We start from the raw sequence: 13,525 nt of genomic DNA on the forward strand, positions 1-13,525 counted from the left end.
GGGGGGGTTGGCGGTGGTAAGGAGCCTGAGGGAGGGTCAGGCCGACTCAAGCGGTCGACGGACCACGTCCGATCGATTCGAGATCAGGCGGCAGGCCAATGGGGAAGTCGCATCGAAGCCGCGGCACTGCGCAGGAAAGGACAAACAAGGTCGGTCCGGACTCAAAAAGACCCCATGTAAGACAAGGTCAGGTAGTATAGAGATAGATGGACTGTGCAGAAAGAGAGAGGAGGACGGGAGGAGGAGAGGGCGAAGAAGAAGAGAAAAGAGGAGAAAGGACTAGGTGAGGTCGAGAAGAGAGAGACAAGAGTGGGGGAGGAAAGGGAAGAAGAAGAAGAAGAAGAAGAAGAAGAAGCAGAGGAATCGAGAATCGAGAATCGAGAATCAAAATAATCAAATAATCAAAATAATACTAATACTAATGGACCGGGGGAGACAAGGTAGGAGACACGGTGAGTGGTCAACCCATGTTCTTTTTTTGGGGAGCCTTTAATATAAGAAGTCGACCGCCAGCCCTCGCGGGTTTCTCTCTCGAGAGAAGAGAGGGAGACAAGAGACCCCGAGCGAGAGAACGCGAAATGATCTATATTATTATTGGTAAACGAGGCACAGGGCGAGCGTCTGCGCTAAGATTGAGTCGGGAAAGAGGAGGGGCAAAAAAGAAATATTGTCGACGTTGACTGGCAGCCTAGTCGACATCTCGCATGACGATGCCCACAATGAAATAGTCGTTGATGTGCCCCTCTCCAATTTGAGTGAGCAGTGGCTGGGACTTTTTTTTCTTTCTTTTTCTTTTTCAGTTGTGAGTGAAGAAGCGGCGAAGATTGAGGCTGCAGGCGAGGAAGACAAGAGGGGAAGGAGGTGAGAGGTGAGAGGTGGGGAGAGAGAGAAACACGAGACCGAAGTGGGAAAGTCGGGTTCGCACACGCAGCTGCTGCTGGATGGGAAGGAAGGCGGTGGGAGGCAACTGGTGGATGGACCCTCCTCCACTGGACATAAGTTAACCTCAACAGTTGATGTATCAATTCTGATGCATCCACCTCACCCTCCGGAGGGGGAGAGGCAAGCGTCTACTCCGGAGTACCTAGTAGTTATCTTCTGTGCAATCAATTACGGACTGGTTGGTAGTGCTGCAGGTGGACACGGACGGATTTCCCCTTCGAATGACACTACGAAGTACGAACTGCAAGCACACTCGCATTGACATTTTTGACAGGCTAAGTCCGGAGTAAGATAAGCCCCAACCAAACCCAACCCGATGACGATGCATCATCCAGACAAAAAGTACCAAGTACCAAGTCCTACGGAGTACTCTGTCAAAGTAAATAAGATCAACAGGCCCTGTCCCATCATGAGATCCGTCACCATTCAATTGTCATATAATCATCAATCCCATTGTTTCTTTGTTGCGTCACTCGCTCACTCACTCATTCACTCACTTCCCTCCTTATCAATCAATCACTGCGGCATTGCTAGTAGTTACCCAAGGGGGGACTACTCCCTAGGGGCCTAGTTACTTACTCCCTACCAGATTCCTTCATAATGCCATCTAACTAACTACTCCATCTACAAGTATTATTATCCTTCCTGTTGTTCCTTCCCGACCCCCTTTACTCCCTCTACTCGCATCCTCCATTCCATGCCCATTATGAAGGGATATTCATGTACCTTGACTACCCTCGCCTTGATCCCCCCCTCCCCCCTCCTTCCTCGTGGAAGCAAATCATTTCACTAGTAAAACCCAGCACTAGTTTGCTGTTTGATTGAACTGTGTAAAAAGTAGTCGATTGCATTCCTGGTTGATCCCTCTTGTGCCTGTGCCTGTGCCTGGCCTGGCCTGGTTCAAGGATCCAACCCACCCCGACCCGACCGGATCTTGATCCTGTGCCTGGGTTCCTGCTGAACGTTTCACTCGGCCCACTGAGTCGGTCGATCACTTATTTTATATCTCCTTTCTCCCTCCTCCAATTTTCTTCCATGGCTTCGCAATCTCGTCAGTCGTCACCATATCATCCCGCTTGCTCACAGTTGATTGTACGAGCTTACTATCATTTCTCAAAACTTCCTACTTCGCCTACCCCCCCCCCCCCCCCCACCGCCCGATTTCTTTTCTAGTGATACCAATGCCGGACTCTCCGGAGAAAATCTCCATCACGATCTGTGGAGATGGTGGATGCGGTACGTGCCATCGAATCACAGACTATGCAGAGGTGGATGGGGCGATAAAATGCGGAGGTAGCTCTTGCGCTGCCCCGTTTCACATGCGCATGGTTCTCCCCATAAACACAATACAATTCAATGCGCGTTCGCATCACTAATCGGGGCTGGTCGTACTGTAGGCAAGTCTTCAATCACTCTCAGACTAGTGCGCGGCCAGTGGACTCATGAGTAAGTGTCCGGTCGTCGGCTTGCACAACATAAAACTAATCCGCTGCGCGGCGCCAGGTACGATCCTACAATCGGTAACGCTCTCTCCCCCACCGCACCATTTCCGACAATCACTTGAGCGGTCACTAACATGCAAGGGCAACTGCAGAGGATTCCTATTCCGTCACGCGCGTCGTGGATGGAGTGCCTTACTTCTTGTCTATCACCGATACGGCGGGCCAGGAGGAATACCGCGGACTATGGACGGCATCCAACCTGAAATCAGATGCTTTCTTGCTGGTCTATGATATTACCAATAAACACAGCTTGCACGCCCTCGATTACTTCATGGCTATGATTGAGATCGAGACTGAACAGCGAGCCGAACAGAATCACCGCCTGCGACAAGAACTGGGAGACAGTGCGGCGGGTCTTCGGGCGGGCATGCCGCCGCCCGTCAAGATCGTAGCTGGTAATAAGTGCGATTTGAAAGAGAATCGAGTGATCGGGGCTCCTCAGGGCTTGGAGTATGCCCGCAGGCATGGGTGCGGCTTTATGGAAACCAGCGCTCGTGAGATGGTCAATATAGAGGAGACATTTTCCTGCAAGCACTCGTTCCACTCGATCTAGACGTCCAAATGCTAACATCTCATCAGTGTTAATCCGCCGAGTGGTCGAGGCGCGCCAGGCCTTTTACCAACCGGCGGCCTTGATCCCAGAGCCGGCTCATGGCAGCGGCTGGGTTCCAGAATTGAACTCCACGGCTAGCACGATCGTCCATTCGCCCTCCGTGGAACTGCCCTCTAAGCACGTAGCACCCCGGCAGCGAGGCTTTAGTTGGCTCCGGGAAAGGAAACGAGTCCGTCAACAACAGGCTGACAGGTATCGTTATGGCAAGTCCGATCCTCCCACGCCATCACATCGAGAGAAGCAGCAAAATTGTCCGGCAGCCAGAACCTGGCGACGAGTGTGGTGCTTTTGATTCTGGTCTGGCCGGGCTGTGCGGGTCCCGGGGTCTGCATTCCCGGTTTGCGTTCCAATGCGTGTCTTATGTTTACATACCCTCCTGTCTCACACGTTGATACCACAAAAGCTGTTGATTGAAGAATACAAATTGTTCCAGCCCTTCGAGGACCTTCTCCCACCGTCACTGATTTAGATAATAAGGTTTCTTCTTAGTTCATGATGAGATGAACAACATGCGGTTCATCGAATAATTGTGGCAGCATGACTGCGGTGGATTGGCAAACACCCTGGCAGCATGAGGTCATGGGCGAGTCCAGATTGTGAAACCGAACAGAAGTCATATCTTATCGCCGGCCTGTGATGACATATCAGCCAGAGCAGCCAGTGTTTGTGCATACGCTTATCCGGCTGAGATACGGCATCCCGTACGGGCATGTTCGCTTCCCTAAGGTCTCTTCATCGTAGAACACGTCCGTCTCTCTCCTTCCATGGAGGGGAATTGAGTGAGTGGGACCCGTCGGAAAAGGAACGCGGGATGACGCTATGGTTTGAAGCACCCACGCTGCATGGGGCTGGTTCTAGACCTCGCAGGTAAAACCGGGTCAATTTATAATATTTATAATTCTCATTGCGTGACTGCAGGCAGGGGAGACCTTGCGTTGAGGGTACGGTACATTTAATTTCTTTACATAGTACCGAGTAGTTCGTCGGCGATTCGAGCCATCACCCGTTCCCCGGTCTGTCGATCCCTCGTGGTGCGGAACTCCCGGGGAAATGATCAATGGAAGATCGCAACTGTACCATGTCGAACTTGCCCGTTCTAGAGAGCTTGAGGCATGGACCGGGTAAAACTAGGGAAGATGATCAACAAGACGCGGGAAGAATCGAGGAGAAGCATAAAGGTAGAAAAGATGAGGCGGGGCAGGGAGAAAGGGAGGGGTTTGACCAAGGTCCTTGGATGATTGCCAGGCTGGGAAAAGTTAATCTATAGTAGTATTATTGCTGAGTACATAGTCCTAACTACGACTATAGTGTACAATCAACGAGGCATCAATAGTGGCGTAACCACGAAAGTCAATTTCCGACACTATCTCAGATTCGCATTTTACGAGTATTTTCCTTTGCTTTCTTCGCACAGCTGCGAACACCAAGCAACCTTGATTGTACCAAGATATGGATACTCTGAGGGGGTGAAAGCCAATTGGGGCGCGAGTGGCAGGGTCAATCCAGCGTGGGTGACCTGATATCGACTCAACTAAGGCATGCTAACGTCATTGACTGGATGGGCTCATTCATTTCATGGGTGGTAGCTGGGGGAGGAGCTCAACTGGAGCATTTTCTCTCCTTCCCCCCTCCCCCTCTCCTCGGAGAAAGAAAGCGAACCGATCGGACTGGAAAGGAAATGGCAGAACAAAACGCCGATCAGCAAACGACAGTCTGAAATCATCAAAGCTTATCGATAGATTCGATAGATTTGATACTGTTCTTGTTCCTCTTCTCCCGGTAACTTGGTAGTACTGTAGCTGGTGGCAATATGTGGTAGTTTACTCAAATACAGTACTATGCCGATTGGAACAGAAAGCAGGCTGCTGGGTTAAGCCTTTCCGGAGGATAGTTAATCAGGGCCACACTTCAACCGAGCCTTGTAGGTACAGTGTACAGTGTACAGTGTACAGTATGCAGTTATTTTTCTTACTTGTTAGTGAAAATGATTATTCGATTCTTGAATGGAGATGAGTGATTTCAGATCGCTGATCTTGGCAGCCAGCCAGTATTGTCGAAGCTCCCGGTTTCTTGCTCTTGTTCGGCATGACTTTGCCGAGAACTGCCCAGGTGGGCTCTGCACTAAGAACGGTTGTTGTGCCGTAATGCCGAGCTTATGCAAGAGCGAGATGTCATTCTCATTCATTCATCTCTTTGCGGTAATAATAATGATTCCTGTCGATTGCCTCGATTGCCTTGAGTTACTGTCATGGTGACAGCCACCCACGTTCACAGACAAGCAAGATTGTTTCCTGGGCCTGGCCTCAATCACGCCGAGAACTTTCCTAGAGAAAACTTCTACATCTAGACTATGCTAGACACTAAACACCCATTTGCTACTGTCACCTATTTCCGGATCCGCATAGTACAACCATCGGATATACGGCTTCCAGTGCAATCAATGATTTTCCAATTGATCCACCAGAACGGTATCGATTGACTTCATTTGCAGTGGATGATGAGACCTCCCGGCGGGACGGAAGATGGAACCAGTGTAGCGTAGTGTAGTGATCATGTACAGTACTGGATTCGGGATGAAGTAACTACTCAACCTCAACTGACCTGAACTTTCCTCACCCCCCCCCAAAAAGGGATTTTTCAACCCCGGGGTCCGAGGCTAGGCCCGCGACACACCGATTCAGGTAATCAGCCTCTCTGCCGCGGGTTTTCTCTTGCTCAGCTCCCGTTCCGTTATCCGTGATTCGTATCAGGTAAGAATACCCACGAGTGACGTATCAATAGTATAGGTATGTATGACTGTATCAACGTATGATTGTATGAATGCACGATTCATTGCAGTTACATCCCACGGATACTCGGCCTTACAGTTCAGCGACACTCCTCCTCAGAGGCGCAGCTAGATCGAATGACCCAAATATTCGGCAGAAGAAGAGAAGCATTGGGAAGGGAGGACTAGATAATGTTAGCCTAATTTGCTCCCATCAGCCCAATCTATCTCGTGAAGGTACTGATTCTGTGGTAATATTCAGCAAGGTTATTCAATCTGGATAAAATGTAAGTTGTAATCACTAACTGTATTGATGCGGAAATCTCCACCAAGGAGTTAATTGATGGGCGCGGTTTTGGGCTCATCAGGTTCGGTCGTTACGGCCGCTTCCTGTAAATTTGAAACTGTAAACTACGGATGACCCGTGCTGGAACATCCTTCGACTTTCTTGATTACTGAGATGCGACTAGACCATTTCAAATCAATATAATAATGATAATTCTTCCATAACTGCCCTCCCATCCCACCCCCCCTCTCTTCTCTTACTCTTAAATTCTAAAAGAGCTCTTAAAGTCCCTTCTACCTCTAGCTCTCTTGACTTTTAATCCCGAGCTCATTCTCTTCCGCGCGGATTCTCTCCTTCGAATACTGGTAGTATCCTATACTACCAACTATATACCAGCTAACCCTATCCCGATCAACCTGAACTCTCCCGACTCTGGGTCATTGCAACCCTACCCAGTCTTCTGGATCGATCCAACTGATTCACTCGGCGTTCCATCGACTCATGTGCCTTACATTGGCCGAGAAGCTTGAGATAGAAGTGATTCCATCGGTTTTACCTTTCCTGCCCCAAGATCGTTATATCATCGATCAACCTTAACCAACTCCCCCGTCGATACTTGGATCATTACAACATTCCGCTGCAGCAGTTTCTCACAGGAGGAGAAGATAAAGCAAACGACATTCTACTCACTTGACTACAAGACCCCACCTCCGGTCCCTGGCGCCGCTATCATCATCATCTCTCTTCTGCTTCTCCCCCTCTTTCTTCTATCTTTACCTACCTCTTCCACCTTTCTCTCCTTCCTGCGCTTTGCCATTCGACAAGCTCCGCCGAATAATCTATAATCACCATATACATACATATATTTATACATACATACACCACTCCCATATATATCTATATACACATACACACACAATGACAGCGCGCCAATCGTCACCGACTTCAGACCACTCACATTCGGACGGCAACGTCCGCAAGAGGGTTTGCAAGGCCTGCGATCGGTGTAGACTGAAGAAATCCAAGGTAAGCTAAAGCCATGGCTCGACGCATCAGCTTCGGCCTGATGCACTGACCCGGTGCAGTGTGACGGAGCCAACCCATGTGGTCGGTGTAGGACGGACAATGCCATCTGTGTATTTGGCGAGCGGAAGAAGGCCCACGATAAAGTGTACCCCAAGGGGTGAGCGCGTTCCTTGGCATTGAGCTTTTACTATGGATTTAGTCGTGTTCGAACAAATGACTGACTCTTCGCCCGATAGATATGTTGAGATGCTCGAACAGCAACAAGCATGGCTTGTTCATGGACTTCAGGAGCTGTACCGACGAGCCACAGAAGGCGAAGGCTGGCCCGGCGAGCCGTTGCAATGCGAACCAAACGGCCATCCGCTGACGCACGACTTACTCACTCGACTGGGGGCTCTGGATCAGACAAAAGGCGAGCGCTTCGAAGAGAACACGGAGGCCATGCAGCAAGAGCTGTGGACGCAAAATGCCGGACACATGCAACGCCAAGATTCGTCAGATGGAAGCTCCGATAGCGCACAATCACCCACTGTTCCCACTCGATTTTCGGATCCCTTTGCGCATCAAATGCCACCCACCCCGACGACCTTCAGCGCATCTCGGGCACAGGGACCCACGATCAAGACCGAACCGCAGATGGCCCCCTCGAACCCGGCGTTCGCAGCTTCCATGTCTATGCAAGGCGTGGTCAACCCCTTGGCGCTTCAGACTCCGCAACAATGGCCAAGCAACAACTTCAGCTCTTTTGAGGATATCGATCTGATAGGTGCCTCGGACTACACGAACCTGTCCTTCGATGATCAGGTTTCCTCGCCCATGTTCAACCGTCAGATTCCCATGAGTTGCATGTTGACCTCATCGTATATGGACACGAAAAGCGATTACGAAGACATCAATCAATTTCTAAATGCCAACCCGCCTGAGGTCGCGTCTACCTAATGAGTTCCTTGAACATGCCGCAATCCTGCCAAAGTTACGATCTGTTGGCGCGAGATGGAGTTTCACCATCGTGACGTGACGCCTGTACAGTATACATGTATGACCTGTCCTTCCAACTGTCTCGCCTGGTGCTACTCCCATTCTTTTTTTTTCTCGACGACTACATGCGTTCTTAATCGCAGCAGAGGGTGATTGGCAGGCTGTACAGTGTGACTTTCTCTTCTTTCAAGCGGCTGGTCTCATACACCTCATCCATGGGAAGTAGTTCACTGCTATCCTTTGGATTGAATTTTATGGGGGGTTATTCATCCTTCTTTTCTTCTTGTTCGGACTTTTGCGGATATTGTTTCTGAGTCTTGGGATTCGGATTGGATTGGGTGTTGGCATGGGTTTGTGGTGATGATGGTGTCTTGGGTGTTTTGGGTGATAGCTGGCGTTGGCGTTTCGAAAACAGTGGCTGGGCTTCTTGGACTGACTCCCCACCTGCATTTTTCTCCGAGTCAAAATTTTACTTTTCTCTGCGCTGGTGTTTGAGTTCCGGGTACTGGATATATTGCACTCATTACCATTTCGTGCTCTATAAAGCGCCCGAATATATCTTATTACTGTGAGGTGAACCAACTAGGTACCGAGAAGTGACCGAACTTGGGGCCTGAGGCAGGCAGTAGTAGAGAAATTGGACGGATGACGTTGAGACACCGCCCTGACTAAAACCGGCGGTGGAGGACGTCATTATTATTATTAGATGTCAGCCCGTTCTTATCTCCGTGGCTTCTCTCCGAACGTAATGAACCCAGCACAGCGCAGCACTCGGCATTGATTCGTTCTTTCTCGACGGGGTAGTTACCAATGACCGAGTCATTAGGTGCAGACTAGCTAATTCTACGCCAAGCCGAAGGTTGCATCTAGATGCTGCTGTTCTGATGCAGATAGGGGCTCACGCCAGCTACGGAGGAGTACTGACTGTACTTGTACTGGTGGGTGCAGCGTTGAATCATGATGAGAAAAGCAAGAAAGAGAGGGTCCAGTCCCCACCAGCAGCAATGCGACGGAGCCGCTAACACCTGCACACAGTTTGGTTCTTGATGGAGCCCAGCCCAAGCGAACTCCTGGGAGAGATCTTGGCTTGACGGCTTCATCCATCTTCCAGCCTGTGTGTTTCGTCCCTCCGATCCCGAAACTGTCACAGACAGACCCAGAAGAGAAAAAAAGAAAGCTCAATCCACAATGCCGACCACCCGCTGGTGAGCACTGAAGCTGTTTGTACTGTAAGTTACCCATACATCTATACGTACATACATAATCTACTACACTCATTACCGGCGATTGTACGGTGTACATACTTGCAAAAACCTGGTTTTGAAAACTTTTTACTTCCGGATTACGGAGGTTTCTCAATCTCACCAGCTCCATAATCCATCCCAAAGGCCGTGATCCATGTGCATTGGACTATGCTGTTAGTCTGTTGGACTCTGACATCTTTTTTTTTTCTGGACTCTGATTTTGTCCTTTTCCCCCTTGGGTCATTTTCCTTGCTCCTTACTCCTTCAGGTTCTGCACCCACCTTCCAACCATCAAGGTTGCATGCCTGGGTCCTTTTGATGGACGCAGACCACCTTTGGGGCTTTGGTCCAAAGTAGACGGGCCAACTGACTGCCAGGGCGTAAACGGGGTTTGGAACCGGCGTTGACAGCAAACACTTCCAGTATATTACTTTTTATCCACAGCAGATAGTGAAGAAGTCTCTTTATGTCTTATGATCGGCTCACGACCTGTTCGGGACTTCTCAGTTGTCTGCCTTGGGCCCTTGGCAACCTCTTGCACAAAGCTTTGGATGTACGCACAAGCGCGCTCATCGAACGCAAAAGCGGCATCTCTTCTAATCTTCGAGTCTGGGTCTCTACATGTAAGTATGTGGTAATGTGGAGGTCAATCGATTTTGAGTGTCGTCAGTGCCCCTGGGCCACTCAGGTACCATAATCAGGCCCAGGCTACTCCTGATCTCTAGTTCCACGACTGAAAATGAATTCTGTGAGATAATTAATGGAGTCGTGGAAACTGCCCACACAAAAAAAGTTCAGAAAGGCAAAGAAAGGCCCGATGATATGTCCGACAGGGGCTCCATCCCGAGTGCAGGGCAGTGGTGCACCGATTCCGCGATGGGGTCGGAGTTTACCGCTTTGGGTCGTGTCCAAAAACTCCCACTTTCCTGACTAATCCCGTCCCCGAACCGCTGGAAGCTTCCGAGAATCATTAATCAGCCTGGCTGGAGTAGAAGAAATCGGAAGGACTCGACCTAGAACACAAGACAACCCAAACTTTCGGGGTGAAGACGGGGCTTTAGGAGAAGTGGATTCGCGATGAACCGCCTGGACATGTGTGTAACAAGTAACTTAGTCAACGAGTAAGGTGCCAGTCTCACAGTCCTTCTTGCAGGCCATTAGACCGAATGAGGTGGGCTGAGCGATTAATATCTGCTGCCGCACGGGCCAACCGTATGTCGAGTCGGCAATCCGCAAATGCACCTTGTACAGTACGAACTGTAGGAAGGAAAGAGAGGGTAATGAGCCCCTCTGAATCTCGAAAGCAGCGTATGCAGTGAGATTTCTATGACTTAAATAAGCGTCGCATAGCTTATCTGCTTGAGTCCCGAGTCCTCCAAAGGAAAGTCAACTTGGCTACTGCCTACGCGGAGTAACCAGTAACCATTAACTTACTTTTGGTAGTTGTGCATGCATCTCTCTCATAGTGACTCAGCGGATGTGATCTCGGCACGGAATTCCACGCACTCCGTCATGACCGACCCGAGGCTGGCGTTTGGCCGCTCTCCGTGCTGAGCTCCTGCATACTGCATACAGTACATACAGTACAGTACAGTACAGTACAGTATGCAGCGAGAAGATTGATGGGTGGATGGGTTGATATACTTGTTTGATGCCGTACCGCATGATTACTGCCGCAAGGGCTCTCGTCAAGCTCCATAGCTGCTCGCCACTCACTCATCGTTGGTTAATTTGTTTGCTGTTTGTTTGTTGGTTTGTTGACTCGTCTGTTGATGTTTCTGCCTGGGGCACTCGTTTCCCCGGAAGATTGCCCAATCAAGGTGGTTTAGCCTAAATGTCTGGGCTCACTGTTCATTTCCCCTCTCCTTTGAAGTCTTCTCACTTATCGAATACTAGCTCTATGCAAAATGACTTTCGTCATTCGTGGAGCTATTTATCCGATCTGAGATGATTATAAGGAGGGGCTAATGTTCTCTCAGGCCCAGCGAGTCCTCACTTTCCATTGAGCAATTTTGAGCCACAGGGTCTCACTCGCCGTACGGAGGGAGTACTTACTACGTACCCGCCAAGTCGAGCGTCGGGGAAAACAGGCAATTGCGGGGTAAACAAACAATTGTGGGTGAATTTCCGAAACCCCCCTTTCAACTGACTTGCTTCCATCTCGTGGACCCTGATAAGCTTATACGTGTCCCAATCTTTTTTTCTATCAAGTTGACCTTCGCCCTGACTAGTAACAATTACTTCCGAAAGTCTACCTGATCGCCAGGGAGAATAATCACAAAATGGGTGACAATACCTCCGTCAAGTTCACCTCTCTGGGCGCCATCATCCAGGAATTCAACGTGGGCGGTCAAAACATAGTCCAGGGATTCACAACCCAGAAGCTATACGAGGAACACAACAGTCCCTGGTTCGGTGCCAACATTGGCCGGGTGGCCAATCGGATCAAGGACGGAATCATCCGCGATCTCAATGGTCGTGAATATCAGCTGGAGCAGAATGATGCCCCCAATGCCCTGCATGGCGGTAGTCAAGGCTGGGGCCGACGCAACTTCGAGGGCCCAACCGTCCTGCAGCGGCATGGCAAGGAAACCCTGCTTTATACCTATCGGAGTCTTCACAACGAGGCGGGGTACCCGGGTACGGTGGACCTGAAGGTCTTCTACACGGTCGGCGAGGAGAAGGAGGGTAACATCACCCGATCCGTGCTGGATATCGAATATGAGGCCGAGTTGGTGGGCGATGAGTGCGAGGAGACCGTCATCAACCTGACCAACCACAGGTATGCAGGCACTATGTGCGGTCCATTAAGTCCACTTGATCTGACCAACTTGTGCGGGAGCATAGCTATTTTAACCTAGGGAGCGGCGCAACCACCGAAGGGACTGTCGCCAAACTGTCTACACAAGATTACCTGCCTCTTGAGGGTGGGATCCCTCGCGGCCCGATCGAACCGTATCCCAGCCAGGTGACGAAACAGTTCACCTTCGGACCCGAAAATCAATTTGACGATATCTTCGTTATGGAGCGCGAGATCGCCCGGGTGCCACTCGATACACGCGGACAGCCCCTCCAGCTGCAGGCCGAATTCCGCCACCCGGACTCGCGTCTTAACCTGCAGGTGTATAGCACGGAGCCTGCCTTCCAATTCTACACGGGACAAGGCATCGACGTGCCGGCCACGGAAGGGAACCCGAGCCGCGGGCCATTTGCCGGGTTTTGCATTGAGCCTAGTCGCTTTGTCAACGCGATCAACGAACCAGCCTGGCGGCACACAGTGGTCCTGAAGAAGGGAGCTCAGTACGGCAGCAAGATCACCTATAAGGCATGGAGAGACCCGCGCTGAACTGCCGCGGCAATGGCGATTGAACGAATGGGGTTTAGGTTCGATGGTCAGCCAGACCACTGATCGGTTGATTGATTGTCGTTATTGACCTCTGACTGGGGGTAGATTTGAACTTGGGCCTTGAATCTCTCGGCATCTTACACTCCGATCAGTACCTGTCTGTACACGTAACGAGCAATTTGTCCTCCAGTGCGGAACAGTTTCCGCTCACTTTCTCACAATGGAAATAAAAAATTTTTCTTGTCCAAGCTGCGTTGGCCGACATCCCTGGCTTTTGGTGCTTGTGTGTGCCGATTTACCCTTTATCACGGTGATATGTATCCGAAGCAGCGTGGGTCTAGAAAAATGGATCTCTGTAGTGGGAACCCGACTCCACCAGACCTGAGCAACAATGGAAGAAGGAAAGACCAGGCGAAAAGGCCTCAAGAGAGGCCCAAGTTTCCACCTTCCGTCATTTGGATGAAGAACATTATTACTAGCTTCAATGGCACGCCTACATGATCTACAGTCGAACCATTGTGAGTTAGCCTACTCCCGTCAAATAATACTCAACACGGGAAGAAAGTCGTGGTAGAAAAAGTTTGTTTGACATTTCTGAAACCCTGAGAGGTTCTCTCGGCTCCTCGGAGCTCTCGCAGTCTCGCTCTTTCGCTCTTTCTTTTCCAGTGGGGGGTGCACATTTGTCGATAGGATGGGATGGATCATGGGACAAAGAGAAAAAATCGCTCAATCGAGGCGCCAAGATATTCTGGAATCTCGCTAGAAGCAATGATTAGCTAGGCGGGAGGTGAGAGGATGGATGTTTGACGGTTGATGGCAGA

At 50.2% G+C, this 13,525-nt stretch overlaps 4 protein-coding genes across 4 annotated transcripts; all 4 read left to right on the forward strand.

Moving 5' to 3' along the window:
• Window positions 1-2,123: 2,123 nt before the first annotated feature.
• Window positions 2,124-3,487, forward strand: BO66DRAFT_347931 (putative RAS small monomeric GTPase; the record flags this gene model as incomplete). The annotated part of the gene is made up of 5 exons (XM_025644637.1): window positions 2,124-2,178; window positions 2,340-2,388; window positions 2,446-2,462; window positions 2,537-2,971; window positions 3,024-3,487. 5 exons carry the CDS (start codon window positions 2,124-2,126, stop codon window positions 3,347-3,349), a joined length of 882 nt encoding a protein of 293 aa, XP_025504819.1. The 3' UTR covers window positions 3,350-3,487.
• A 1,467-nt stretch (window positions 3,488-4,954) lies between these two features.
• On the forward strand, window positions 4,955-5,375 carry BO66DRAFT_61646 (uncharacterized protein). Its single transcript, XM_025653448.1, has one exon. The coding sequence runs from the start codon at window positions 5,061-5,063 to the stop codon at window positions 5,310-5,312; it is 252 nt and encodes an 83-aa protein (XP_025504820.1). The 5' UTR covers window positions 4,955-5,060; the 3' UTR covers window positions 5,313-5,375.
• A 1,354-nt stretch (window positions 5,376-6,729) lies between these two features.
• On the forward strand, window positions 6,730-8,221 carry BO66DRAFT_61664 (Zn(II)2Cys6 transcription factor domain-containing protein). Its single transcript, XM_025653449.1, has 3 exons — window positions 6,730-7,136; window positions 7,196-7,293; window positions 7,373-8,221. Exons 1-3 carry the CDS (start codon window positions 7,029-7,031, stop codon window positions 8,073-8,075), a joined length of 909 nt encoding a protein of 302 aa, XP_025504821.1. The 5' UTR covers window positions 6,730-7,028; the 3' UTR covers window positions 8,076-8,221.
• A 3,419-nt stretch (window positions 8,222-11,640) lies between these two features.
• Window positions 11,641-12,704, forward strand: BO66DRAFT_321022 (aldose 1-epimerase; the record flags this gene model as incomplete). Its single annotated transcript, XM_025643696.1, has 2 exons — window positions 11,641-12,140; window positions 12,206-12,704. The coding sequence occupies 2 exons, from the start codon at window positions 11,641-11,643 to the stop codon at window positions 12,702-12,704; spliced, it is 999 nt and encodes a 332-aa protein (XP_025504822.1).
• Between the last annotated feature and the right edge of the window lie 821 nt (window positions 12,705-13,525).

This window comes from Aspergillus aculeatinus (assembly GCF_003184765.1).
Source record: "Aspergillus aculeatinus CBS 121060 unplaced genomic scaffold BO66scaffold_19, whole genome shotgun sequence".
Taxonomy (NCBI): Eukaryota; Fungi; Ascomycota; class Eurotiomycetes; order Eurotiales; family Aspergillaceae; genus Aspergillus; species Aspergillus aculeatinus.

What these genes read in the sequence shown, in the direction of transcription:
- BO66DRAFT_61646 (XM_025653448.1), top strand. Translation starts at nt 5,061, where the DNA reads ATGGAGATGAGTGATTTCAGATCGCTGATCTTGGCAGCCAGCCAGTAT.
- BO66DRAFT_61664 (XM_025653449.1), top strand. Translation starts at nt 7,029, where the DNA reads ATGACAGCGCGCCAATCGTCACCGACTTCAGACCACTCACATTCGGAC. An exon ending in GTAGACTGAAGAAATCCAAG is followed by an intron (nt 7,137 to 7,195) that starts GTAAGCTAAAGC and finishes GACCCGGTGCAG; the next exon opens with TGTGACGGAGCCAACCCATG. An exon ending in GATAAAGTGTACCCCAAGGG is followed by an intron (nt 7,294 to 7,372) that starts GTGAGCGCGTTC and finishes TTCGCCCGATAG; the next exon opens with ATATGTTGAGATGCTCGAAC.